Source organism: Ambystoma mexicanum, chromosome 3q, assembly GCF_040938575.1.
Source record: "Ambystoma mexicanum isolate Mex_15411 chromosome 3q, UKY_AmexF1_1, whole genome shotgun sequence".
In the NCBI taxonomy this organism is placed as follows: Eukaryota; Metazoa; Chordata; class Amphibia; order Caudata; family Ambystomatidae; genus Ambystoma; species Ambystoma mexicanum.
Window position 1 is genome coordinate 71,157,393 of NC_090926.1, and position 27,771 is coordinate 71,185,163.

General features: G+C 46.1%; 1 protein-coding gene across 1 annotated transcript in view; it reads right to left on the minus strand.

Moving 5' to 3' along the window:
- The window catches only part of LOC138582148 (E3 ubiquitin-protein ligase TRIM39-like), a 252,937-nt gene that overhangs the window by 105,229 nt on the left and 119,937 nt on the right, over positions 1-27,771 (minus strand). Inside the window, exons 3-4 of the mRNA XM_069653177.1 lie at positions 11,017-11,112; positions 8,149-8,262 (exon numbers count right to left, since the gene is read on the minus strand). Coding sequence (XP_069509278.1) covers positions 8,149-8,262; positions 11,017-11,112 — 210 coding nt within the window. The remainder of the gene's footprint in view (positions 1-8,148; positions 8,263-11,016; positions 11,113-27,771) is intronic.

A 27,771-nucleotide genomic window follows, 5' to 3' on the forward strand; every position in this document is an offset into this window, starting at 1 on the left:
TTTTACCCGACAGCAGATTCAGCTATGGACCAGAGCTTTAAATCCCCCTCACCAACCTTCTATCAGAGGGCCCCCCTGGGACTTCCACGCCATCCTATCCTTCTTTTAGCTAGTGCAAAGGTCAGATCTAGCATCCTATTTACTGGTTTTGCCATTTTAGGCTGCTGAAACACTCCAAGCAGGCAAGCCACCAGGGACCAGCACGATTTCGTAATGCCCCCTCACATCAACCTGACTTCCATCTCCTGCCAAAACCACCTAATTACTGGGCACTCCCAAAACACATGCATCATATCTGTCCCTTCCATCGTACATCTGGGGTATCCAGTATCTGATTACCTGGGAAATTGTGATATCATATGTGGTGTCATGTAAGCTCTGTGAAGAACATATAGCTGAGTTAGTTCCAATCTGGTGTTACTCCATTCCTGGTCAGTGAACTCCCTACACAAATCCATCTTCCACTTTGTTTTCATTCTTAGGTTGTCTTCTGCTAATGCCGATAGCAGCCCCAGATACAATCTCAATACCCCATGACCACCTTCTGACACAACATACAGCTCCATGTAGTAATCTGGTGTAGGTTAATGTTAAAGGTATTTATACCGCACACTGTCACCACCGGAGTGGTCCTTGGTGCTCTGGTGGCACTGAAAGGCAAGAGGGTAGGGTAAGTTAGTAGGACAGAGCAGGAGTAAGAGAGATGTGATGTGCTGTCGGCAGCATAGGTGCGGTTTACACAGCTCACTGAGCATTGGTCTATTTTTTGGTTGGTGGCCTTTATGTCCTGTGTGGTTTGTTTTATTGTTGCAGCGCGTGTGGTCTGTTGTGATTTAGAGGTAGTTTTGTGTTTAGTTCATGGTTTGAAAGGTGTATGCAGATGGATGAGTTTTTTATTAGTAGGGTTGGTTATAGACATTACTATCTAGACGAGACGCATAATGATATATATCTACAATTTCGTCCAGATGTGACGTAAGCTAATATTCACAATCCTGTCTAGATGTGGCAATGGTTAATATCCATATTTCTGTCTAGATGTGACGTAAGCTAATATGCACAATTCCATCTAGGTGTGACACAATGATGTCAATGTTTGCACCACCGTAGCCTCATGGTTTGATGTCTACTTCTAACAACTCTTTGTTTGGGAACATCTTGTAAAAAAATGAGTCTGGGAAGTAAGGTATATTTTGCTCCAGCTATAAATACCCAATCTCTAGGACCATCCAACTCCTCTTCACTTTCATCATGAATTGGCCAGTGCATATTCAGAACCCTTCCAACATTTACTGAAACTCCAAAAGCTCCCCATCTGAAAACAAATCCCCCAGTGTTGCAACCCCTTTTTTCTATCATTGAGATCAGATAAGTTTGAGGTCACCCTTATCCTTTCCATAGAACGCAGCCAGGGGTATGTTTGGGGAATACGGTTAACACGCATTTAGCAATTTCCTGGTCCTAATCCAAAGCCTGCTTTTCAACTGCAGAATGTGTGGGGGTTGTGGATTCTATTATTTGCCAGTCAAAGCAATCCTTCTATAAATATGGTGCAATCGCTTCCTGTAATAAGGAATGCTCAAGCGTTTCCTCATCCGAGTGCGACCCAGCGACATATTGTAATTGCCCTGTGAGGTAATATAGCTCAAGATGTGGTAACCGCACCCCGCCTTCCCCTTCACGTAGTCTGTGCACAATGTGCCCAAGGCCACCTTGCTTCTGCTTGAGCCCCAAATGAATCAACTATAAACAAGTTAAGCTCAGTAAAAAAGGAACTTGGTGTAAAGTACGGTATGTTAATGAAATGATACAGGAGGCGGGGAGGGCCATCATTTTAGTTAGCACCACCCTTCCCATTACTGAGAGTGCAATTATTTCCAAAATTCCCTAGACTGTTCTACCCCTCTACTTGCTAGTGCAGTGTTTAGTTTGTGAGAGAGTTTAGGCTTCTGGCATATGTTGACCCCCAAGTACCTGAATGTCCAAATCTCCTATTTCAGCCCCACATTTGGTAAATGAGATTCTTCCTGACCGGTCCACCACACCAAGGGGAATATATATGATTTTTCATTGCTCACTGTAATCACAGAGAGTGCTGCAAAATTATTGAGTACTTTGAGGATAAATGCCAAACTATCCTCGGGGTTGTGGATGTACAAAAGCATGTTGTCCAAGTACAACGAAACAACATGGTGCACCCCGTCTACCTTCATCCCTGCCTCTCTAAAATCAGTTTGCAAAAACACCACCTGTGGCTCCAATGCCAGTATAAAGAGCATGGGGGCATGGGCAACCTTGCGTCATGCCCTTCTGTAACCTCTGATTTAGGTTTACCTGTACAAAATCTGGCCATGGGCACTGTATATAGTATTTGGACCTATCTAAGGAACCCATCCCCCACCTCAAACAGCTGTAGGGTGGTAGCCAATCCCACCGTACTGAATCAAATGCCTTTATCGCATCTAGTGGTACTGTAGCACAAACGTCTTTCTATAGGCATGTCCTATCTATCACTGAATTCAGCCTCCTCAAGTTCCCGGAAGTAGTCCTACCAGGGATGTAGCATGTCTGGTTTGGATGTATCAGTTTTACAATCACTACTTTAAGCCTCTCCTCAAGGAGGGCTGCGAGGATCTTATAATCCTGATTGACTCACGATTTTGCATCAGCTTGCTGGTTTCAGAATCGGGACGATTATGGATTCCCTCATATTTGGCGGTAACCTCCCCACCTTGTATGCAACTTCGAAGGTTTCCAATAGCCTTGGGGCCACCTCATCTATGAATTTCTTACAGAACTCGGCCAGTAGGCCGACCCCCCCTGGTGTTTTGCGAGTCAGTAATGCACAAATCACTGCCTGTAGTTCCTCCAGTGTAAGTGGCACTCCCAAAGCGTCTGCTTTTGCCTGCTCTAAGGTGGGCAAATTTATCTGCGACAATGTCTCCTCAACCTCCTGCAGGTTATCTACCCCACCCCTGCTGTATAGATCCGGATCAAATATATGGTAAACGTTATAGATTTCTCTCTGCGATCTCCACAACATGCCACATTCATCTACCATCTCATTAATCCCGATCAGGGCTTTCTCCTTGTGGCATAGCCATGCTAGCATTCTACCAGGTTTATCACCTTGTCCATGAAACCTCTCTGAGTACTTTGCAAAATTGTATACCTAATTGCTCTCATCGTTCTGCGAATTCCTGTTGGACTGAGAGAAAATCGCCCCCAGTTGCGGCTTGCAGTGGGTATGTGTTTTCTAATTGCATAATCCCTGCCTCTATGTTCGATTAATCCCTCATAAACTCCTTCTGTACCCCTTCCACCTTGGACAGTGATACTCTCTGCATCTTCACCTTGAATGTGTCCCACTCCCGCTGTTAATACAAAGGTACTCTGGTATGTGTTCTGCCATGTAGTCCCAGAAGCGTCCATTCTGAAGTGTCTCTGCCCTGAGTTTACATGTCGGCAATGGTGAAGGGCCTAAATTCACAATCCAGTTGGCAAACACGGGTGAGTGGTCCAAAAGGGTTCTGCCCGCACATGTGGTGTCCGTGAATTCCCCAACTCTATCAATGCTAGTTAAGAGATAGTCAATACGCGTATGAGTCCACTGTAGGCCAAAGTCATATGAAAATTCCCTATCATTACTATGCAGCCACCTCCAAATGTCTGTACACTCCAATAGCCTCCCCAAAATTCTAAGTGGTGTGGCCGGCTTAACATATTTTTCATCTGTTCTATCCTGGGTGGGATTCAATGTACAGTTAAATTCCACACCCCAGATCCGCATGAGCCCTGTAAAGGTGCCAATCTAGTATATATGGATCGAAAGAAGGAAGATTGAACGTGGTTAGATAAGGCTATTGTCCACATAACCGTGAACCAGGACCATTAGCCCTTCACTATCTGTATGGACTTCCACCACCCAAAAAGGTACAGCGGGTGCCACCCAAATATGGACCCCCCCTTGCATAATGTTAATGTTAAAGGATACTTAAACCGCACACTATCACCACCTGAGTGGTCCCCTAGCGCTCTGGCGGTTCTGAAAGAAGGGAAGGGGGGGGTGAGTAAGTGGGAGTAAGCTGGAAAAGTGCAAGAGAGCAGTGATGTGCTGTTGGCAGCCTCAGCCCGGTGGGTCCATTGGCTGGGCTTGGGTGTTTTACTGTCGGTAGTCGTTGTGTGCTGTTGTGCGAGTCTATGTGTGGTTTGTTTTGTTGTTGCAGTGTAGTGAAGTATGTGCAGATTGCTGTGTTTTAGGTTTGTGGTTGTGTTTGGTTAGAGTTTGAGAGGTGTATGCAGAGGGGTGAAATTGTTAGTGGATTGGTTAATTGGCATTGCAGTCCTTGCAATTATGTCTAGTTGTGAATCTTGCTATCATTCACCATTTCATCTGCGTGTGGCACTTGCTAATCTTCAGTATCCTGTCTACATGTGAGGCAGGCTAGTGATCACAATTCCATCTAAGTGTGGCACTTGTCAACATTCACAGTTTCATTTAAGTGTGGCACATGCTAACATTCATATTTCTATCTAGATGTGATGCAGGCTAAAGTTAAGAGTTCCATCTAAGTGTGCCACATGCCAACATTCACAATCCTATCTAGATGTGACACAGGCTAAAGTTAAGAATTCCGTCAAAGTGTGGCACATGCTAACATTCACAATCCTATCTTGATGCGACGCATGCCGAAGTTAAGAATTCTATATAGGTGTGGCACATGCTAATATTCACAATCCTGTCTAGAGGCGACGCAGGCTAAAGTTAAGAATTCCGTCAAAGTGTGGCACATGCTAACATTCACAATCCTATCTAGATGTGAAGCAGGCTAAAGTTAAGAACACCTTCAAAGTGTGGCACATGTTAACATTCTCAATCCTATCTAGTTGTGACGCAGGCTAAAGTTAAGAATTGCATTGAAGTGTGGCACATGCTAACATTCATAATCCTATCTAGATGTGACGCATAAGAGGAAAAGGTTGACCCAAACCCTGCCCCAAATCACCGACCCACAATGTCGGCCTGTCTCTCTGTTGAGCAATTCCCACCTTCTTCCTACGCAAATATGGGGCACACTATTGCGCTTGACATAGCTATTCAGGCCCCTCACATTCCAAGAGGTCAGTCTAAAAAATTCTGTCATTTATCCTTCGCCCGTACTCTCTTCCCCCTTCCCTGACACCCCCTTTTACTATGGAAGCCAGGCCACCCCCCTATCATGTAGCACAGTTGAGAAGCCTCTTTCCGTCCCCGCTCGTCCTCCTCCTGGATCTCTGCAGACTACCCCCACCTCTTTCGATATCTTAACAAGCTGTATTGTAACCTAAACATTCCATGCAAAACATAACTTGGGTACCCAACAGTACCACAACGATTCCGGCCTAGCTGTCATTCATCCCACCCACCCCAGTAGGACTTGACAAGTAGATACCACCCATGGTATCTGTAGTTAAATTTAAAAAAAGGGATCATTGGGGGCCCAGCCAGTCAGGGTCTGGTTTGTTCGTTAAAGAACTAAATCCAGTGAATTGTGCCTTCGATATGGGCTCCAAGTCCAAAAACATAAAAAACAACCCTGGACCCATGCATGCAGACAATGTACATACGTATCCAGCGATGCCTCCTTTGGTTACAGTTACATCATCCTATGTTCTATTATTATTCTTTTTCTCCATCATAGGTGTCATTTTGTTAGAGTCCATCCAGAGGTTCACCTCCTCCGGGGTATCGAAGAACAGGGCTAATCCCATTATGCAGGCCCTTCAACTTAGCCGGATATAGCAACATGTACTTTAGGCCCTGTTGTCATAGCCAGTCTTTCGTGGGACCAAATTGACTCCTCTTCCTCAGAACTTGTATAGTGTAGTTGAGGTAGTTAGCCAGTGCAGCTGACGCCTGCCCTATCTCTCCCCTTTATCTAGAGAAAGTCATGATCCTTTCCCTATCTTTCAGGATATTTGCTATGACAGGTCTTGGTTGTGCATCTGGGGGGTGTCGCTTGACCAATGATCCATGAGGTCTCTCGAATGCGAATTCTTGTGTCAAGTTCCTAGGACTGATCTCCTGGAGCAGCATGTCCTCCACATATGTGGAGCGGTCTGTACATCCCTCCCCTCCCGACAGCCCCAAAATCCTGCTGTTATTCCTCCTAGCTCTCCCTTCCACGTCTTCGGCGCGGTCATCCAGCCTACGCACTTTCCTTGTGAGATCCTGAACCCTTGATTTTAGGTCATTGACAGAAGTCATTACCCTCTTCTACTTTTTCCTCCATCTCACTCAGCCAGGGATCGTACATCCTGTCGTTAGAGGCCGACATTGCATTTGACCACATCGATCCACGACATTGAGGCCCTCAGAGCAGCTATTTCTTCAAGAATCTTGGCGTCAGCCCCTTCTGTTCCTGCGTATCCCCATCCTTGGCATGCTCTCCAGTGTCCAATGGCTAATTTTTCTGGCCCCTTTCTTCCTTGCAGAAGCATCCATGTGCCTGCCTCGGTTTCGCCAGAGTTCTTTTAGTGCCCATCCTGTATCGTAATAAGCACAGGTGCAGGCAGCCATTCTGTCCCACTTGATGTGCGATTTGAGAAAGTGCATGAGGTTAGCAAAGTTGGTGTATTGTGCAGACTATGTGATAGTGTCACATGGAGGAATCCATGATTCAGTGACAGCCTTCACAGAGGTTTTGGGGTCACAAGAGATGAGGTGGTCTGTGAGAAAGTAAGTTTCATGCAGACTGGCCCCGGCTGAGTTAGATAGGAAAATAAACGGTTGTGGAGAATGGAAGATATTTCTTCCCGGAGACAAGTGAAAGAGATGGGATTTAAATTGGTAGGCTATGACTGAGAAGAATGAACACAACATGTGGCTCTCCATATATCTTGGACTACACCTTCCATGATACATACCCATTACCAACGCTGCCTAGGCCTAGAGGGAGTTGTTGTCCAAAGCATCCGGAGAGCAGAAGGTTGCAGACCCCTAGATTGGGGTATTCTTTGAGAGATGTATGGAGGATGGAGATCAAAAGAGAGGAAGGAAAATGGTAGGTAGAATATGAGAGTAAATTAATGCCCCCAGAAATACAAAGAGAAAGAGAAAGTTTGGAGAAGGGGTAAAATGTAGATAGATATGAAAACAGGAGGTAGAAAGGAAGGCATTGGGAGAGTGTGACCAGGTCAGCCGTTTTATAGCACAGACAGTGAATGCCACACATACGTTTCCTTCATCCTCTTACGCCTTCTGTTGAGGATGCGGGCGCATCAATGCCTAGATGTCAGTAAGAAGTCGCTTGCTGGGTCGTTTAGTGATGGTGCACAAATGGGTGAGAGGCAGGCCAGATAGTATAATTGTTAGCCACAGGCACCAATGGAGGCGGATGGGTGGAGGAAGTAATAAGGGCCTCATTATTACTCTCCTGGTCCAGAAATAACATTCCGGTAATTCATGTTACCGGCAGGTTACCGGACTGGCAGAGTACAAGTTTGCCGGTGGGGTGGACTGACTTAACTCCAGCCAAGAGTTGGAGGTCTCTCAGGCACCCCAGTGGCATAGAACAGTCAGTATTACTGGCACCGGTATTACTGGTGGCAGTAATACCGGAAATCCCCCATGGAGTCCGCTGGGACTCCATGGAATGGGGATTTAGCGTCATTGCCGCCACCTGTAATACGCCTGTAATTACGACATATCAGGCGGTGGGATACGAGCAAACAATAATGAGGACCATGTTATCAGAAAGGCGAGAGGGTGGTCTTCTTACTGGCAAGGCGAATCTCCTTCATTTCTACCAGATGATCCCAGGTGTTGTGGACCGCTATGTGGGTCATATGGTGGTGAGGTACCAGTGGAAGAGCAGCAGGCCTAATGGCCTCCATGAGGCAACAAAGGAGGGTGATCAACGGATTGAGAAACTCAGGGAGATCCATCAGGTGTGTAAAGGCAAACTGGGCAACTGTCTTCTCGCTGGTAGGGCTTATCTAACATTGATCTCTTGATTCTGTTTGTAATGCAATGCCATTGTGTTCACTCTTTAATTTTATTTTCCTGCAACACATTTGCGATTCTAATTACTGCTTGGTAACGCACAAGAAGAAGCATGCACACTGAATGGAATGGGAATGGATGAAGCATTTAACAATTCTTCTGACCTGGCCTGGATGAATTCTTGCTTTCCCTTCTTTCTGTGTCCTGAGCATTTTTCACACATTGGTTTTCCTCCTCGTTCATCAAGAGTAGAGGTTCAGAATGTAGAATCATAGCACCTGTAAATTAAAGGTAGAACTGTTGATCATAGCCAAGCACAAAATGAGGTGACCTTACACTTGAACAATACTTTTCTTGATAACGAAAGTTCCCTGATAACACTGCACATTTCAAAATAAGGCAAATGTGTATGTCAAATGTAAACCTAAACTTTGTTTTTCATTCCACGTCTGAGGATTACAGAGTGCCCAAATAAACAAAGAGCCCATAATAATGTTTTAGGTATCAACGAGAAGCTCTCCTTAGAGCTCTTTTGAACCTTTTCAGATTGTGGTCTTGTGTTTGTTATGACGGTAGATTGTTCCAGGCGGCTTGTCCCTGTGCTATATTTGAGAAACATGTTTTACTGTGACTTGTTCCATTTTTACAGATGTGAAAGATCTTACAATTCTAACTGGCCTTTAATGTTTCAGGCACTTAGGAAGATGTCGGGTGCATGTTCGCAGAACATTTTCTGGGTGATGGAAGGGAATGTAGGTATATTTTGTTTCTCTACCAGTAGCTGTTTAGTTTATTTTATGGATGATACATTGTTTCTCTTTACACAGAATAGACTGTCCGCCTTATCAACCTGTACTAGTTCAGTCTGGTTCATGTCTAGAAGAGGAATGATTTATTTTATATCTGCATTTTTAGTCATGCGTTAACATGGTGAATGATAGAGAGAGTGGAGTCAAACAAGATTCATAGGATTTTTGCTGTTTCCACGTGAGAAGGCATAGGGTCCAGGTTATGTGACCAGTGGAAGTGTGATCGTCCAAGGGGCCAAGGGGCTAATACCTAAATTGACAATAGTTTTTCCTGCATTTAATCACAGTTTATTTCCAGTTATCTACCATTGGATTGCAGAAATCCATTGATTGTTTTTGTATTCTTTGCTGGGTTGGGATTTATCTCAAACACTAGATGGATATCTACCACCTAAATTGGAATGATTTGGTGTAATTGCTGACTAGGGTTACGACTAGATACTGATACACATGTGATGGTCCCCAGGGAGAGAGCTGATCCTTGGGGAACCTCGCATTTGGATGGGAACGTTCCCATTTGCACTTGTGTAACTCTCTTAGACAGAAATGATTTGTGCCAGTTGTGGTAATTACCTCTGATGACTTAATTATGTTGTACTCTTTCTAGGAGGACTTTGAGGATGCAAGTATTGTATGCAGCTAAAAAGGCAAGTAGAATGAGGACTGTGTTCTCTTTCTTGTCCAGTTCTTTCAGCAGATGTCTAGAAGGGTGGTTTCAATACCACTGTTAGGTCAAAGACCTGCTTGTCTGTCATGCAAGAAGGTTTAGAGATGTTCTCTGCTGTCGGCGTTGGGTGGTGGCTAATGTTTCTAGCATTTTTGCTACAACTGTGATGTTGGTTATAGGTCGTTGGACATGACCTATGGGTCATCTGTGTTTTTTTCAGTACTGGGCGGATGGTGGATTTAATGAGGGAAGTTGGCATTTCCTCTGATTTGAATGAGACATTCAAGTACTTGGGGAAGACAGATTCTATGGCTTGGATTTGTTTTTTGATAATTGGTAACGAGCATGGGGAGGTTAGAGTTCTTTGTGCTTTCATCTTTCACACCAGTTTGATGATATGGGATTCAGTTATTGTCCGGAAGTTGGTTGGGGGGGGACAAATTGTAGGAGAGTTAAGCACCATGGTTTGTGTAGTGTTGGTACCTTGAATAAACAATTGTATTCTATTGTCTTCATGTTTTTGGTGTAGCAGTTGGCCATTTTATGAGTAAATGTTTGAGTTGGCATGGTCTTATTTTTTGGTCTTTTCTAGATTCGACAGATCTCTTGAAATAGCCAAGAGTTCCCCGGTGTTGGTCCTGGGATTCTAGGATCCTACTTGAGTAGACATATTTTGTGTACCTCTTGATTGCTAGACTCGTGCATATGGCAGCCATCCTTAGATTTGTAGTTTAAAAAATCTCCTTTCAGTTTTCTTCATTTATTAGTAGCACTGTGTTAGAGATGTTATGGATTTTTCTGCTCTCTTAGTTTTCCGTAAGTGGTTCGGCCAGAATTGTCCAATGACATGTGCCTGGATGATGTCAAGATTCCAAGACAATAGCACATTGAGTGTGTGACCAAGTGTATATAATTGAGAAATTCATATTTGTCCTTATTTGAGTTGTTCTGTAGGCAGCTGTGTGGATCCCTTGGTATGGCTCTTTTTTTATTATAGCTTTGTATGTCACTGAGAGGCTCAAGCGATTGTCGAGGATATATACAGTGACTACTCCAATCGCTGGACTAGGGATACATATGATGGCTGCATGTTTAAATCAGGTGGATCATTTGGGGGGATACGTTTCCCCTTCCATCTATCTGAAAAGATTGTGGCCACCCTCCCTCTTGTTTTGTTGGCCCTATTTTTGTAATCATGTAAAACTGCTAGAGAACCTGGCTTCAGTTATGGCAATTATATCTAGTCTTCTTTACTAACCATCTTAAGGTGAGAGAATGTCACATTGACAAATTACAATGGACACAGGAAAAACCAAGAGATAATCTTACTCGCAGTGCTTCCTTAACTAGCTGGTTTATACCATCTTAATCCCATTGGACATTGAATTTCAATGGATATGGGAATGCAAACATTTGAAAGGTGGAACGAGAATGGTTCAGGTATGCATAAGAGTACATGTATGTGTCACATCTCATATGCATGTGTTTGTAGTAGATAGGCAATGGGGGATTGTAAGACAAGATACCGTCTAAGCACTTCTCTAATCGTCACTCACCTGTGGATTGATTGATAATGTCCTGGGGGTTCATGCCCTGCAGATATTCCATTTCTTTGGCTCTCAATGAAAAGATTGAACTGGCAATAGGAGCACCTATAGTTTAAAATAATATATATATATTACTCAATCAGCATCTCCTTGTGTAAGGACCAAATGCATCAACATTGTTAGCATGCCACACACACTGTGTATTTGAGAACTGGGTCCCATCACCGGTTGTTAAATCATTCTGCAAGCTACTGGCGTACGCATGCATTGGGACTGATTGTTACCACAATACCTCCTTCAGTATTGGCCAGGCACAGAGGGAATCCTGGTGAGGCCCTAGCGTGTGAAGCAGCAGCATGGTGGGAGGGAGCGACAGACCTGAAGAAAGCAATGAACACAGGAGGACTGAAAAAGGCATTAGCAGAAGCAAGCAATGGATATGATTGCGCATATTAAGCTAGCACCTGGAGAAAGCAAAGCATACCGTGGATAGATGAATGGTTCCAACCCAACCTTGCAATACAAGCATACAGATAAGAGCACAGCATTGGGTGGTATGATTCTGATCCGTGTGTGCATTTAGGATTATAGTCAAAAATATACTTGGGAGGATTTTGTATTGAATTGCAGCAGTCAAGAACACATTTAAAAAGCATACACCACTGAAAGGAAATGGCTGCATACCAGTAATTTCGAATCAGATTATATTTAAAAATTATTATTATGGTGTTTATTGAGCACAGACCTGGCTTCGAGAAGTAACAGAGTGCTTTACACAGGTATACAAAAATACAGATAGATAACCGAGAGCTTTACAGAGGTATAGAACAGTACAGATGCATAACAGAGTACTTTTCAGAGGTAACAACATAATAGATATATAGTAGGGGATGGGCTACAGAGGGGCACAGAGGAGGGGTACAGCTGTAAAGGGTCATGGGGAGGAGATGGGTGGCCGGCATCTAGCTTGTCAGGTGGCACAAGGGGCGATGCTGTAGCCTAGGTGTTGAGGCAGAGACATTCCTTGAAAAGGTGGGTCTTGTGTTATTTTTTTTAATTGTAGGAGTGTGTGGGTCAGTCTGATGCTGACGGGGATTAGTTACCATAGTCTTGCGGCATAAGCAGAGAAGGCTTGTTTTCTGGTCCTTTCCTTTTTGCAGCAGTGGATTTCAAGTCTACACGTGTCCTGGCTTCTGGTGGTGCGCTGCCCACCAGAGATGCTTAGTTTCTCCACAAGGTAGCTGGGTGACTTGAGAGTGATTGCTTTATAGAGGATGCAGCAAGACCTGAAGGTGATTCTTGCAAGCAGTGGGAGCCAGTGAAGGTCGATGAGGGCCTCAGCGATGTGGTTGTATCTGCGTAGACCCTTGATGAGGCTTTCGGTCGCGTGTAGGAAACTTCTCACAGGCACAAAGGAGGACGAGGAGAGGCCTTCCAGGAGCGCATTGCCACCATCCAGGTGGGAGAGGACAAGTGCTTAAAAGGTGGGTCTAAAGCTGTCCGGAGGGAGGGAGGGCTTGACTTTTCGCAGGAAGGAGAGCTGATACCAAGCTGTCAGAGTTTTCTTTGCAATGAACTTCATCGGCAGCTTTTATTTAGAAAACAAATCTATAAAGCAAACAACAACCGAAACCGAATATAATGCACTGGAACATATATGACGCACCATGCAAAGGAACGGAAACAATGCATAACAAAAAATAAGCATATCCAGACTTTAAAACTCATCTTCGACTCCACACTATCCTTCTCTCCTCACATTTCTGACGTTTCTAAGAAGTCACACTACCAACTGCACCTCCTCAGAGGTATCCTTCCTTTCCTCTCCTTCCCCCAGAAGCTCACTGTCTCTAGAGTCCTGGTTCTCTCGAAGCTGGGCTACTGTAACATCCTCTATCTAAAGCTGCCTGCCTCTACTCTCCACCCTCTGCAACTCATCCAGAACAGGACTGCGAGACTTGTCCCTGGCCTCAAGCCAAGGGACCGTATCTCTCCAGGACTGAAATCGCTACACTGGCTCCCTGTGGCTGCGAGGATTAAGTTCAAAACCCTATGCATTGTCCACAAGGCCTTCTGGGGCCTGGGGCCAAATTACCTTCAACTCTCCCTTCCTAAATATCTTCCTTCTTGAGCACTTCGCTCTTCCACCTCCAACTCCCTCAGGGTCAGCCGCTTCTCCAAGCAACGAGTTGGGGGGAGATCTCTCTCCGCAGCAGGGGCCTCCCTCTGGAACAGCCTTCCTGCCTCCCTGAAACTTGAGGAGAACCATCTCCGGTTCCGGAAGCACCTCAAAACCTTCCTCTTTTCTTCTGCTTTCTCTCTCCCTCTCCCCTGCTAAATCACTGAAACTGTACTGAACCAGCAACTGGGCCACTCACCAATCTCTGTCCTTGGCCCAGCTACTCTCCCCTGCACTGCCTTCCTGGCAACCCCTGCACTGTGGGACGGTCTCTGTATCCCTACAGCCCCCCTTCCCAGCACTTGTCTGCACTTATCTTGCACTTGCCACCAGCTGGCCCTTATTATTTATCTTGTTCATTACTAACCCTGTACTGCACTTCCCCCTCTCCCTTTCCCCCTTGCACTTTCCCGTCCCCCTTACCCATGCACTTGCGCAATCTGAATGACACCTGGCCTAGTAGGATCGTTGTCTGTCTCCCCTTGTTCCCCCCTCCCTGCCTCGTCGCGCCTTGAAACACTTGTGTATAGGTGCGTTACAAATGCCATATCATATCATATCAAACATAGCAATGATGTAAATAGGGAAATAAAATGGATCATGCGGGGGAAAAGGGGAAACAAAGATTATAGGCAAAGATGTTCATGTGAAACATCATCATACGACAAAAAACGTTCACTCATAAGAGAATAGTTGACAGTTCATAGCGATTAACTTACAAATCAAAAGGGGAGCTCTCCAAGTACAGTATTATAAACCACTGAAGCAAAGTAACTACTTTAAGGCCCCATTACGAATTTGATGCTGTGGCAAAAAGTGGTCGTAAATTGGCAGTAATTCTGTTACTGTCACTTTAATGCTGCATTACCGCATCACCTTTCTATGAGTTTTATCAGTAAGGTGGAGGATTTACCTCCAGCAAAAATCTGGAGGTTAATCCTCCATATTACTGCCAAAAATCATTGGCATTTCTACAGCAGAATTATCGCTCGTGATAATTCTGAAAATGTCCCATGGAGTACTATTTACTTAAAAAATTAGAACTAACAACATGCCCCCACTTGTAATCCTCTGGTAACTTCATGGGACCCAGTGGTGATAAGGGTAATTGATTGGGCCAGAAAATCAGTGAATTTGCCACCAAAATAGTAATGAGGCCCATTGCCATAAAATAAAGTAGTTTAAATTTCAGAGTGAGATTACTTCCTATTTCCACCAAAGACCCGGATGGGGTATATAACTGTTTTCCTTACAGGTCAAGAATAGTAGTATTGCCTTTGGGAACAGAAAGGAAAATGCCTAATAAATATATCTAGAATAAATCGGGAACTAATAAGAACAAAGGTTTTGAGAAGAAAGCATTTGAAAGAAATTGCGGAACATAAAAAGCCTTGATTATCACTGAATAATGGGTCATAACGTTTGTGCAAACGTATGCTGTTCACATCATATATTGAGTATTCTGCATATTTCCGATACAAAGTAGTCTGATTGGGATAGGACTGTCATGCACTTGATTCTTTATTCTTGATCGTGAGCCTGATGATACTCTCCAGTTCAAAAAGAATTTCAGTTTCTCAGCTTTTATCCTTTAATTTCTGTGTTTATTTTGCTTTTGTAAAAACAATCCAAGTTAACAATGTTTCCTCATTCAATTGCTTGATTTAAACAATTGACAAAGGGCATATCTTCTTTTAGTTTTCTTGCCCCCTTGCTCCAGGTCAGAGCCACATGAGCAAGACAGTGGGTCTCATTACAAGTCCGGTGGTAGCCGTGCAAGTAAAACCGGCAGGCTGCCGCCGTACTGTTCAAATAGTTCTGGCACCGGGCCTGCCGGAAACATTGAGGGATTAATCCCCATTCCCATTTGAGTCTCCTAGGACTGAATGAAGATGCTGGAACCACCGTCACCGTAATAGCTGTGTTTTAATTCTGCAGTGAGCAGAATCCTAGAGTAGCGAGGTCAGGATGGCAGAGGATGACAGAGAGTAGCCAACTAATTGTTGCAAGGGGATTTCTTTCTCATGGGAAGGGTAGAGCACTCCATACGGAGCGGTCTCAGCTGATAAAAGAGAAGGCCACAGTGCCATGCAGGTACAATCCCAGGCAAGATTACTAGGGTAAAAACAAATTAACTACAGTAAATTAAAATCCAGCAACAGTGCCTTGTAATTTTTTTCACGCAAAGTTGGCAACGTGTCGTGAGAAAGGAGTTGGGGAGGTAACGCGACCGAACAGGTGCAGGGTTACGACAGGGGTGACAAATGGAAGGGTCCAATCAGAGGGGTGGAACTGGGTGTGCTGCAATGTCCTTCACCTCGCTGATGTCCACGCAGCACCTTATTTGTCAGGCTCGATGAGATGCTGTCGTTCTTGTTGTCTCCAACCTGAATGTCCAATTAGCATCAAGCTGGTTATCCCCTCGCATATTGAAGGGTGCCAGCCAATAAGAATGTAGAGTTGTTGTCGCTGAGCACATGTTCATGCCATTAAGGGGCGGGTTGTTTAGCGTCATGATGTCATGAAGGGGTGTTTTGCTTTGTGTTCCAAGAAATGGGGCGTCCGATACCAGTGGACAATGTATAGGGTTCTTTATGAGCCTGATGACGAGTGTACAATCACTGTGTTAGAACTGCCCCCAAAATATAACAAATGTGATTTATGCAAATGTGTTTTTTCTCCTAAAAATGTAGTTCTACAGAGCTGTCTGTCTGATTTTTCTTGCAGCAGATTGATCAATAACACGGTGGGATTTTCTGCAGTGGTGTGCACTCATACTTGATTATTTTTTATACTTTCCCTGCATTATTGGGTGAGATGAGCCCCTGTACATTTTTAAGGGTCCAGCGAAATCTTCAGTTATCCTGGCAAAGCTGTGGGCTCCCTGCCACACTTCTGGGGTGGCACAGTGCAGGCCTGTCGAGGCCAGATTGAGTGCACAAAACGAGAAGCACTAGTAGCCGGCAAGTTCTTAAAGGTCTGCCTGATCCTGCTCACCGCCCATGCCCAAGGGAGGTGCAGGAAGTTGAGGGAGGAGACTCAACATCGAGAGCACTCAAAGATCGTAGAGCACTTGAGTGTACCAGTGCACAAAAGTGCAGCATTGAGCATGTGCTGGGTTCTTTTGGTGTAAAACTTACATTGAGTGGATCTCTCCCATGTTCGGGAAACACAGAGCTGTGTAATATTGCATGCCAAGTAGTGAAATACTGAAGGGACCTTCTCTACTACGAGGCAACACTGCACTGTGTAGTCATGTCATTATATCTTTTGGGGGTTATTGTGATTAATTAAATGTTTATGAAGTTAGGAGGTTAGCACTGTGCATATAAGTATATAGTTTGAGATCTCCTCGTAAGAGGAAAGGCCGCCTGGTGTAGAGGTAGAGATATTGGGCCTCATTACGTGTCTGGCGGTAACCCTGCGGTGCTTCCGGCGGGTTGCTGCTGGACTCGCAAAATGTTACCAGCGCCTAACTTCCTGGTGCCACTGGAAGATTAGAAGTCCGGCAGCCCGCAATGTCAGGGTCTTAGTAGAATGTTAGTCGCTATTCCCATATAGTCCCCTAGGACTCCATGGGAGTGGAGATTCGGGAGTGCCGGCACCATTGTTAATGGTGCTGTTGCTTCTGTGAACGGTGTGCTTACCATGGCTGCTGCGCCTGGCAGGGTCAGATCTGTCAGGCGCAGCGGCCACGGTAGGCAGACATGTAGTTTGCCAGTCCGGAAACAAGGGTTATTGTGAGCTTACTGGCACCCTTGTAATGAGGCCCATTGTGTGGGATGAGGGCCTGAGAATATTGTTGGTAGTGGAGGTGTTGTGTGGGCTGACGGCTTGAGATTAATGTTGTTAGCAGGGGAGTTTATTGTTGTTGTTGATTTTAATGTGGTAGTTTGTTGTGTTGGAGATTGAAGTATAAGAGGGGTATTTTATGTAAATGGTGTTGATTGGGAATACGGATAGATTGAGGTACAGTGAAGTGAGTGAGTGGAGTGGTGTGTGAAGAGTGTGGTGTGCTAAGGTAAAAGTAAAACATTGGTTGACAATGTTTATATTTTGGCAATACATTTTTGAGGCTTGAACAAGTGAAGTAATTACGATTGGCATTTTTCAAAACAAAAGGGTTGAAATTGACAAGTTGAGGCAGCAAAAACACAACTTTGTTAGAAAAGTGTTGGTGTACACGTAGTGGGAGTGATTGGGTTAATTGGTAATATGGAGACTTCCCTGCAGTATCTATGTAGTAAATTGCCACATATAGAGATACAATAATTAAGTATCACTATGAATGGGTGATAGACACAGCAGGGCAATGTTTTAAAGAATGGGCCAAAGAAGGGACTTTTGAAAGTGATACTGTAGAAAGCATGTATGCATATCTCTTAGCTAAACACAAAGGGAAGAAGCTGAAGGGCAGATAGAGCTCTGGAAAATGTTCGAGGAGTGTACAGAAAAGTTCCCTAAAGAAATAGTTAACAATAGATGCACGAGTATCCATCCATCAGCACCGCCCCTGCATGGGTTTTATCCTACATTACAACCAGCAGTGGGATATACCAACCCTGTCACGTACCTCCAACGAGGACAAAAAAAGGGCGACTAAGAAAATGAAGAGGAGCCGCTCTGCTCCCGTAGAAAGTACCACAAAAGATAGAAAAGGAAACCACACCTCACCAAACTCAGTTAAAAGCGAACAACTAGAAGAGATAGAGAGTAATGCGCACAGGCAGATAGAGGATGTGGCGAAGGAAGCAGAAGGTGAGCTCGAAAGGGCAGCGCAGGAATAGGAGGAGGGGCAGCAAACTGCAATGACCCCATAGTCATGGGCACCAGGGAAAACTATGTTCAAATTAGATAAAACACCTTGCTTGGACGCAGGCTACCCCACAGTAAAAAGTTTGGCTGAGAGGGACAGTTAGAGGTTAGGCGCACTGACCAAGAATTGGGATAGTTGACGGGCAGCAATTGGAAGTAATGTGTGGACACCCTGCCTACAGTGTGCATGTAAGGTAAATATGAAGAGGGTTGGTTTACTTCCAGGAATTGCGCACACAACCAGAAATTAAAGTACTCTATTAAGCATAATTTAATGCACATAAACAAACAGCCGACACGTGTTTCGAGCAACAATGCTCTTCTTCCAAGGCTGAAGAAGCTTTACGTTAGCTCTGGTGCTCAGTCGACTCGACGGACGGTGGGCATCATTATAACCCTGGCGGAGCACGGCTGCCGCCGGAATTGCGTTTTTCCCAGCATCTGCGAATGGGCAACTACCGGGTCATGCCGAGTTTGGCGGATCCGGTAATTGCCCATTCACTGGTGCCGGTAATAAGTGACTCCCCATCCCTATTCGGCCCCATAGGGCTGAACAGGAATGGGGAGCTTGGATGCACTGGCACCATTTATAACGGTGCCAGTGAATCCACGAGTTGTGCTTGCGGGTGCCGCTCTGACAGGTGACAGCGAGCACAGCTCGTAGTATGGCGGTGAGGTAGCAACGGTACCGGTAGCTTACCGACACCGTTGTTAACGTACCGCCAGGATAATAATGAGGTCCAGTGAGTCGACAGACAGTGACTGTCTGGTAGAGGAGGATGAAGGGAAGGAAGAGGAGAGGGAAAGATACCTAATATTTTGGGAAGAGGACACAAGTAAAGGGCACGATAGAGAAAAGGAGCAAAGAAGAAGGAAATAAAAAGAAAAAGGGAAGGAGAGTGAAAGAGAGAGCAGTAGAAATTGGTCACACTGGAACAGGACAGGGAGAATAGCAGTAGCAAGCAGCACGGAAAGCAAGAACATATCACAGCTGCAGACTCAGTTCCCTTTATTACAGAAGGGTCGAGGGGAACCTCAGTACGTGCCCTGGCCAAACATGGATAAGGAAAACATAATGTACAGTTTACCGTCCCTCGCAGAAGGAGCAGGCAAATGGGTTCATGCTCTCAAAAAAGAGACAGCAGGAAATAGGTGTCATGAAGAGTTTATTTTCCACCTTAGTGGGCGAGCAAGCAGACAAAATATGGGAATAGACAGGATATGAGGGAGTGAAATGGATTAGCGATCGCCATGACTCGTCACCATTCGATAATTGCTGCGCACATGAATGCAACGTCTTAAGGACTCTGAACCCAGACACATCAGACATGCAGGCTATTTTAGCACGCACAAAATACCTGTCTTTTACCACATATTGTCCAGGGATCTCCCCGCAGACGTGCATAAAGCATTGGGGAAGGTCGTAGGTATAGAGACCAAGGGGTGGCCCGAAATACAAACACACAAGTTTTCCAGTGCAGTAATAAAGGGCCAGTAATAACATTTACTGGCACTTTTACCGGACCGGCAAACTACAAGTTTGCCAGTAGGGTTGGAGGATTTACCTCCAGCTGATAATCTGACCCATAACAGCAAGAAATGCCAGTATTACTGGTAAAATCCCCCCATGGAGTCCTGCGGTAACAATATTACCGTTTCCTGTTATCCCGGCGGTATAACTGCTGGCAAACTTGTAATGACCCCCATAGTGCAGTATGGAAAAAACAACAAGAGAAGGACACACCGACTATAGATAATGCAACCAACGCTGAAGCAAAGGTGATAAAGAAGAAATTTGCTAAACTTACTGTGGAAGGAGCAGTACTTACAGACATCGTGCCTGGGCAACTCAAGCATATCCCAGTGCAGGGGAAATACCCCCAGGGTTCGTCCAGCAAAGGGGGTTGCCACAGCAAGGGGGAGGGTATCAACAGCAAGGAGGAATTCTGCCACTCAGGGGGTATTAGCCACAGGGGTAATATCAGTAAGGGGCATACAGGCAACAGTGTGGATATTCCCCACAGATGGAGTATTATCAACAAGGAAGGGGGCATTCTCAGAGAGGAAGGGGATACAGAGGGCCAAGACCCAGGTTCAGTGGGGGGCCATATTTTCTACGTGGTCAAATGGGCCACTTTGCGCAAGCATGTAGGAGCATGTAGGGGCAGACTGCAGACACTGACAGCAGACACAGTATGACCAGCGGGATTACCAATATTACAATCCCCACCTATCCCCCACAGAAACAGACACAAGTGTTGCAGGCCCAGATGCAGTCCACACAGCAGCAAATGCAATCCCAACAGATGCAGGTGCCATTCTCCCAAAATTTTCAAATAGGAGCACCCCCCCCCTTAACCCAACACCGCAGACCAGTACACAACAGCAGCTAGTGCCAGCCTACCCGCAACAGAATGACCTGCTGGCACAAGCATACTCGCAAACACAATGGGAAAGCAAGTTAGTACCACAGATCACCGGTCCACACTTTACGGGAGCAACAGTGCTTGGAGGTAACACCTTCACCATCTCAGGGTTGAACATGAATACACAATAGGCCAGCCCACCGAGGACTCTTTGTGCCAAATCCTTTCGGTAACTGCAGACCCTGAAGAGGAACCCGAGGTGGCAGTGAAAATAGGATACAAAGATTTTTCATTTTTGGTCGACTTAAGAGGAACCAAAACCTGTATTAGAGAAGGGTAATTTCCCCTGTCGAACAAAGTTTAGCACACTGTGGTAACGGTTCCTATCACTAAAGATTTGCCTCTCACCATAGGCATACAACAAATTGTAGCACCCCTGCTGTATTCAAAGGATACACCAATTAACATATTGGGCAGAGATATCATGAGCAAACAGAACATGACCATTTCATTTTCAGAAAAGGGCATTCTTTGTATGCTCAGCACAAGGCATATTTCACATTCGGGTCGCTGAGTTTATACAAGCATACTGTGCACATGGTACCCTGGGGTACCATTGAACCCGAAGCTGTTCCTCTACGGAGTAAAAATACTGGGAGCCCAGAAAAAAAGTTCACACTTCTTGATTTTTATTCACACCACCAGTGCACAAAGGAATAGCGCTAGGAGGAACTATTATAATACTTAGAAGTTGCACTCACAAGGAAAGATATGGTGATTCTGTGTTGGCCAGACAAAGAGGATACAGAGTGGCATACTGTCCTGTGTATCGACCCAACACAACGTTTGACAGACTTGACTGACAAACAGCTCTTCATAGATGGTGAAGCCGCTGAAGAACTAGGTGTTTCAGATATGCATACCATGCTAGGTGACTGTAGAACACAGACATGTCCCACAGAAAATATAAATATTAAGCACTGCATCAGCATATATACAAGAATATTTAAGTAACATGCCAAAGACCAGTGGGCCCCATGATGTGGGTCTGCTGAAAGGGGTAGGGGCAGATCATATCAAGCTGAAAGAAGGGCCCTCTTGCCCTAAGTAAAAACAATACCCCCTGTCACAACAAGCAGAAAAGAAGAGGGGTTGTATGAAACACTGTGGCGACAGGGCATAATTAAGACATCAGAATCTACATGCAGCAAGGCGATATACCCAGTCAAAAAAAGCAAAGGGGGGATAGCAGAGGTTCTTTCAGGATTTAAACCCTTAAAAACATAGTGGAGGAAGGGTTTCCAGTGGTGCCAAATTCTGCCACCATTTGTATGATATGCCAACATGGGTGAGCTATTTCACAGTAATTGATCTTAAAAATGCCTGTTAGAAATCCCACTGCAACCCAATTCACAGTACCTCACTGCATTTACATACCCGGAACCATGTTCCAAAATAAGTAGTGTATTTAAAAGGTGCAGATGAGAGTGGTACCGGGTCTGGCCATGCCCCCACCTTTTTCAAAGCATGAACTAAAGTACAAGCTGAGAAACATTAAGTAGACAGTTAGTAAAAACCCTAATGGTCACGCAGCCGTTATGAGGAGTACAATAAGTTGTGCGACACAAGTAAGGCGAGAAGTAGTTTGCATTCACAAAAACCAGGAAAGCTTGCAGAATACCCAGACAGGGTTACACAAGTAGTATAGACTTGGGGAGGTAGGGAGAGGTTGCAGCATACACAGGCAGGGAATAACTACTGCATTCTGACATTAAATTGCTTAACACACAGCTCAGACAGTAGCCCAAGCACCAAGCTCAGTGTGCCGAGAGTTATTCTGCTTAGAAGCTGAAAGCGCACCAGATAACGTTTCCCAGGGCATACAGCTATCAAAAGTTACTTTTATTTGGTAGCCATGAGAAATAGATATATCCTTGAATGCCAGGTGCCAGTAGCTACTGTGCCAATTGATCCCATGACGAATGAATACACAGCACCCCAAGTGGCTGCCGAAGGCAAGCACACACGTTTGGACAGAAGAAAATCCAATAAATAGACGAAAAGATGTTCTGAACAATGGTCCTTCACCACGTGATTGAAGCAATGGTCATTTATTCCAGGCCCAATTAGATAGTGCAACTGCCACTTCTTTAGCACTTCTTTAGTACACACAGAAATAGAGACGACATGCCAAGGCCATAAACAGACTGGCAGATAAGTCCTCAAGCATGGGAACGAGAAGGGAGTAACTTCTTTAAACTGGATCATAGCGGTTCGCCCACCCCTCCTTCACCACCACGTACCTTCGCACTGCATAAAAGTGGCCGAGGTCGGATAAAGAAATACTGACAAATCAAACTATGTTTTTTTAATCAACTAGTGTAGTAGAGTGCCAACCAATGGCAAATTAGATTGAAATGTATAATTTGTAGAAGGATGTATATAGGAGGCGTTATAGTTGTGAAAAAACACTAACTATGACATTAGCTATGTTTTTACTTACTTAATAACTTGCTGTTTATGCTCGTTTGTATATGAAAAAAGCTGGGTTTTCACGTACACTTGGAGTTACCCCATAATTTAGTTTTTCTCTTTATTTGTGTACTTGGGCAAATTTTATCAGCAGATACTATCAGCAGAGGGAAGGAGGATTACCCCAGAAAGGGCATCAGAAGTACACGGCACACCACAGCCAAATACGGTCAAAGAGATGCAACAGTTCCTGGGACTCTGTAATTACTACAAGTCCTGGGGCGTTGATTAATCCACATACACCAGGACCCTTCTCCAGGGGCTGAAGGAAGCACAAAAAAGTAAAGGACCTATAGCATAGACACATGAAATGCCCAATTCATTCAAAGAGTTAAAAGAAGCACTCAGCCATGCACCAGCTTTAGCAATCCCAATTATAAGAAAACGTTTTTTCTTTTTTCAAATTCTAACGGTACAGTGATGACAGCTGTTCTCACCCAGAAGAAGCCACAAGGGCATACACCTCTGGCCTATTACAGTGGTCTTCTGGACCCAGTAATGCAGGGACATTTCTGATGTGAACAGGTACTTCCACAGCAGTGTTTGCCATTGAGAAATCCTCAACAGTAACTATGGGCTGTCCAGTGATGCTCTATGCCGAGCATGCACTTTTTGTCATTTTAGAAAAATCCAAATCCACCTTGACTACTACTATCCAGTTCCTCAATCCAGATAGTGAGGTGGCGCCTTGTCAATCCAGCTGAACTAACTGCGCAGCTACTGGAGGTGGGGGATTATGTGCACGATTGCGCCTCCTGCATGGACACAATCGATGAGCACACAATGAGTTCAGAAATAGCCCTTAGAGTAGGTGGAGATGCTTTTCGTTGATGGGTCATCAAGGATCGCTCAGAATTCAGGATGACGACAGACAGGCGCAGCAATAGTATGTCACCATGACGGTGAGTTCCTGATTGGTCCAGAATGAGATTACACATTCACTAATCTGCACAGGCAACAGAGCACACAGCATGTATAACAGCAATAGAAATGCTTGAAGAGCACTGTCATGACCCTTGCCCCTGGCCCTCACTCACCATCACTGGCAAGTCAGCCTTCGAGTTAGGGCCAGGTCAAAGGCCTTAAAACCTCATCCAAGACTCTCTTGGAGTCAGTCCTGGCGCATTTGGCGCCAGGCCCATAACCATCATGAAGACCAACATTAGAATGGGACTCTTTACTTGGGACTATTTAACTTGGGGGGGTTCAGCCAACATGGAGGCACACACATAGCTCAGTTACAAGGAACTGAGCTATGCGGTCTAGTCTTTTGGGTGTGGCAGGCCTGGGACTACATTACCTGGACTACTTTGGGTGTGGCAGGCCTGGGACTATTTTACCTGGACTATTTTACCTGAGACTATTTAAACCACACCCAAACAGCAGAACATGCTTTTCGTTATTCTGCTGTGGGCAGCGTAACCCTCACTGTGTCCAGTTCTTTGATGCCAGTTTACCTGAAACCAAGGACCTGCAGAGAGAGAAAGAACACTACGAAACTTTTTTTTTTTAAACTTTTATTTTTGCTGGCAGTGGTAGTTGACATACACACACAACAGATCGATAGTATGGTCTTCAAGCATGACAAGGTACATTGCTCTGGGATGTTCACAAACAGCAGTATACATTTTCAGACAAAGATCGGCTAAATGACATATTAGGGAGCACAATATACAGAAATGGGGTCTAGGGTGAGCTGTCCGCCAAAGAGGCAGCGTCGAGGGCGTTAAGATAGCTGTTGAAGGCAGTCCAAATGTTTTTGGGCCGGGACCGGCCTGGAAGGGTAGTGATGTAGTCCTCCTCGCAATTACGGGACCAGGTCACCAAATTTAGCCATTTCTGGAAGGTAGGGGGGGCCGAACAGTTCCAGTTTTGAAGGATACATTTTTTAGCAATTGCACAACATACGTTTAGCAGCCTGGCCTCCCCCCTGGCGCCCTCATCAGCCCACAGTCCGAACAACACCCCCATCGGATCAGGCTCGAGCACCGCATCGCAGAGGCCGGACATGGTTTTAATAATCTCATCCCAGAATGGGGCCAGGTTAGAGCAGTCCCAGAACATGTGGAGATGACCGGCATCTTCCGCCCCGCAACGGGGGCAAAGTCGCGTGTCGGAGTGGGCGAATTTGGAAAGTCTGCGTGGGGTATAGTATAGCCTATTCAACAATTTGTACTGTATAGTGCGATGTCGAAAATTAAGGGAGACCCTACTGGTGTGGGAGCACATTTTACCCCACAATTGTTCTGAAATGACAACCCCCAGTTCAGAGGCCCAGTCCTCTCTCGCCTTGGAGGGCGGTGTTGCTGAAGCAGTGAGCAGGAGTTTGTACAGTGATGAGACCACTCCCCGCGCCCCCCCGGAGTTGGCAATATAGGAGATGGCAGGGTGGTCTGGGGGTTCGCAGGGGAAAACGGGCCAAGCCGCCCGGAACGCTGCACGGAGTCGGTAATACTGTAGTAGCTCAAGTGGCGAGCCCGAGTGGGCTGGCTTCCACGTCTGTGGCGTTATGAATACCCCATCCGGGTAGAAGTCAGTAAGGGCCAGATAACCCAGGTCCCGCCAGTGCCGTGCCAGGGCTGAGTCATTCGTGGGTTCCAAACCGGGGACCCGCCTTGCGGGGAGCCATTTGTAGTAAGGGTGAGCTTCGGGGCCTGCAGCGAATATCCGCCTCCAGGCCAATAAGGTGGTCTGGACAGGGTCTATGGGAGAGTCAGGCTCATATCTCCGATGCAGGAGTAGGGACATAATGTTAGCACCGGAGGCAGCAAGGATTTCAAGCTTGACATGCGGGCGAGAAGGAGGGCCAGGATACCAGTACGTGGCAAACTGTGCCTGCGCCGCGGTCCAATAACTCATCAAGTCAGGGGCCGCGAACCCGCCCCTGTCATAGGGAAGGGTCATAGCGCCCCACTTTTTCCGCACGGCGCCAGAATGCCACAGGAACTGGGCACACAGCTTGTGTAGATCAGTGAAGTACCTACTTCCAGGCCAGATGGGAACATTAGTAAACGTGTACAGGAACTTAGGGAGCAGTATCATCTTGACCAGTGACAGCCGCCCGGCTAGTGATAAGGGAAGAGAGCGCCAGCGCTCTAGTTTGGCTTCGGCTAGTGCAGCCATTGTCACATAGTTGTCAGCCAGAAGAGCCTCCCTAGTCAAGGACACATGAACCCCCAGATATTTGATCCCGTTGGGAGACCACCTGAGCGGGTATTCAGTGGCAGGCTGAAGTGTGGAGTGCGTGAGGGGGAAAAGTTCGGACTTGGTGTAATTAATCGTGAAGCCTGAGAATGTCCCGATGCGGGTGATGTCCCGGAGGAGAGGGTCAAGGTGGAGATCCGGGTCCCTGACGAACAGCAGGACATCGTCCGCGTATAGGGAGACGACCTCGGGGGTGCCCTGGAGACGTATCCCCCCGCGCATGTGCCGTTCCCTGATGAAGTCCGCCATAGGCTCAATGGCAAGAGCGAACAGAATTGGGGAGAATGGGCAACCCCGGCGGGTACCCCGAAAGAGAGGAAACAGAGTAGAAGTTTGAGAGTTAACGCGGACTCTGGCAACCGGGGAGGTGTATAATAATCTGATGTAGGAGATCATCCCAGGACCAATGCCCATGGCCTCCAGGACCAGCCACATGTATTTCCAGGAAACCATGTCAAAAGCCTTCTGGGCGTCCAAGGTTACCGCCACCGCACTCACGTTCTGGTCAATGCGGGCCATCACGTTGAGAAGCCGTCGAATATTGTGTGATGTGGACCTGCCAGGGACAAAACCGGATTGGTCCTCATGAACCATATAAGGCATGACCGGGAGAAAGCGATTGGCAATCACCTTGGCGAAGATCTTCGTATCCAGGTTCATGAGTGATAGGGGGCGATATGAACCACATTCATCAGGCGGCTTGCCAGGCTTAAGGAGAACCGTGATGACAGCCTCACGTAGGAATGGGGGAAGAGAACCCAGGCGCAGGGATTCATTCCAGACCTCGAGCAATTCAGGGCCCAGTATGGCCACATGCTCCTGAAAGAATTCGGCCGTAAGCCCGTCGGGGCCCGGTGCTTTCCCCTTCGGGAGGCTGGAAATGGCCTCTACTATTTCATTCAGGGTAAAGGGGGAGTCCAACTGTTCCCTTGTGGCATGGGAGACGATAGTGGTGGGGATCTGGGCGAGAAGCTCGCGCATCTGAAATTCGCTATGTTCGGGAGGTTGCGAGTACAGTTCGGAGTAAAAGTCTGTAAAGATCTCCAAAATGTGCTGGTCAGACCACTGGATCACCCCATTGCCACCCTTGACGCAGGTAATTTGGGCTGGGCCCCATTCCCCCCTGGCCAAAGCGGCCAAAGTTTTGCCAGGTCTGTCCCCCTCACCGTATTTCCGCGCCGCCTGAGGTCGGCTAAAGTACTGCACCTCCCTGATGGCCTGCTCGTTGAAAAACTTGAGTTCCTCACTTATCTGGGAAAGGATGACAGGGTCAACAGAGGCAGGGTGGGCCCGCTCAAGATCCCGCAGTTTGGCTTCAGAGCGCGACAGGGAGGCCTTTATGGACTTGAGAACCCCGGACTCCCTAGAAATGGCCGCCCCCCGAATGAAAACCTTGAAGGCGTCCCAACGGACCCCCCGGGTGGTGTCCTGTGGTAAGTTGAATTCAAAGTAGGACCGGATATCTGACAGAATGTCTGCTTTGAAGACGATGTCCTGCAGGGCGGCTGATTTAAAGCGCCAAGTATTCATGGTGGGAGCTAGAATACCCATATTGATAGTCAGTATGACCGGTGAATGATCAGACAGAGTACGTGCAAGTATACGAATCTCTGAAACACCACCCATCAGTTGGCCCGACAGTAGGATCAGATCAATTCTAGAAGAGCT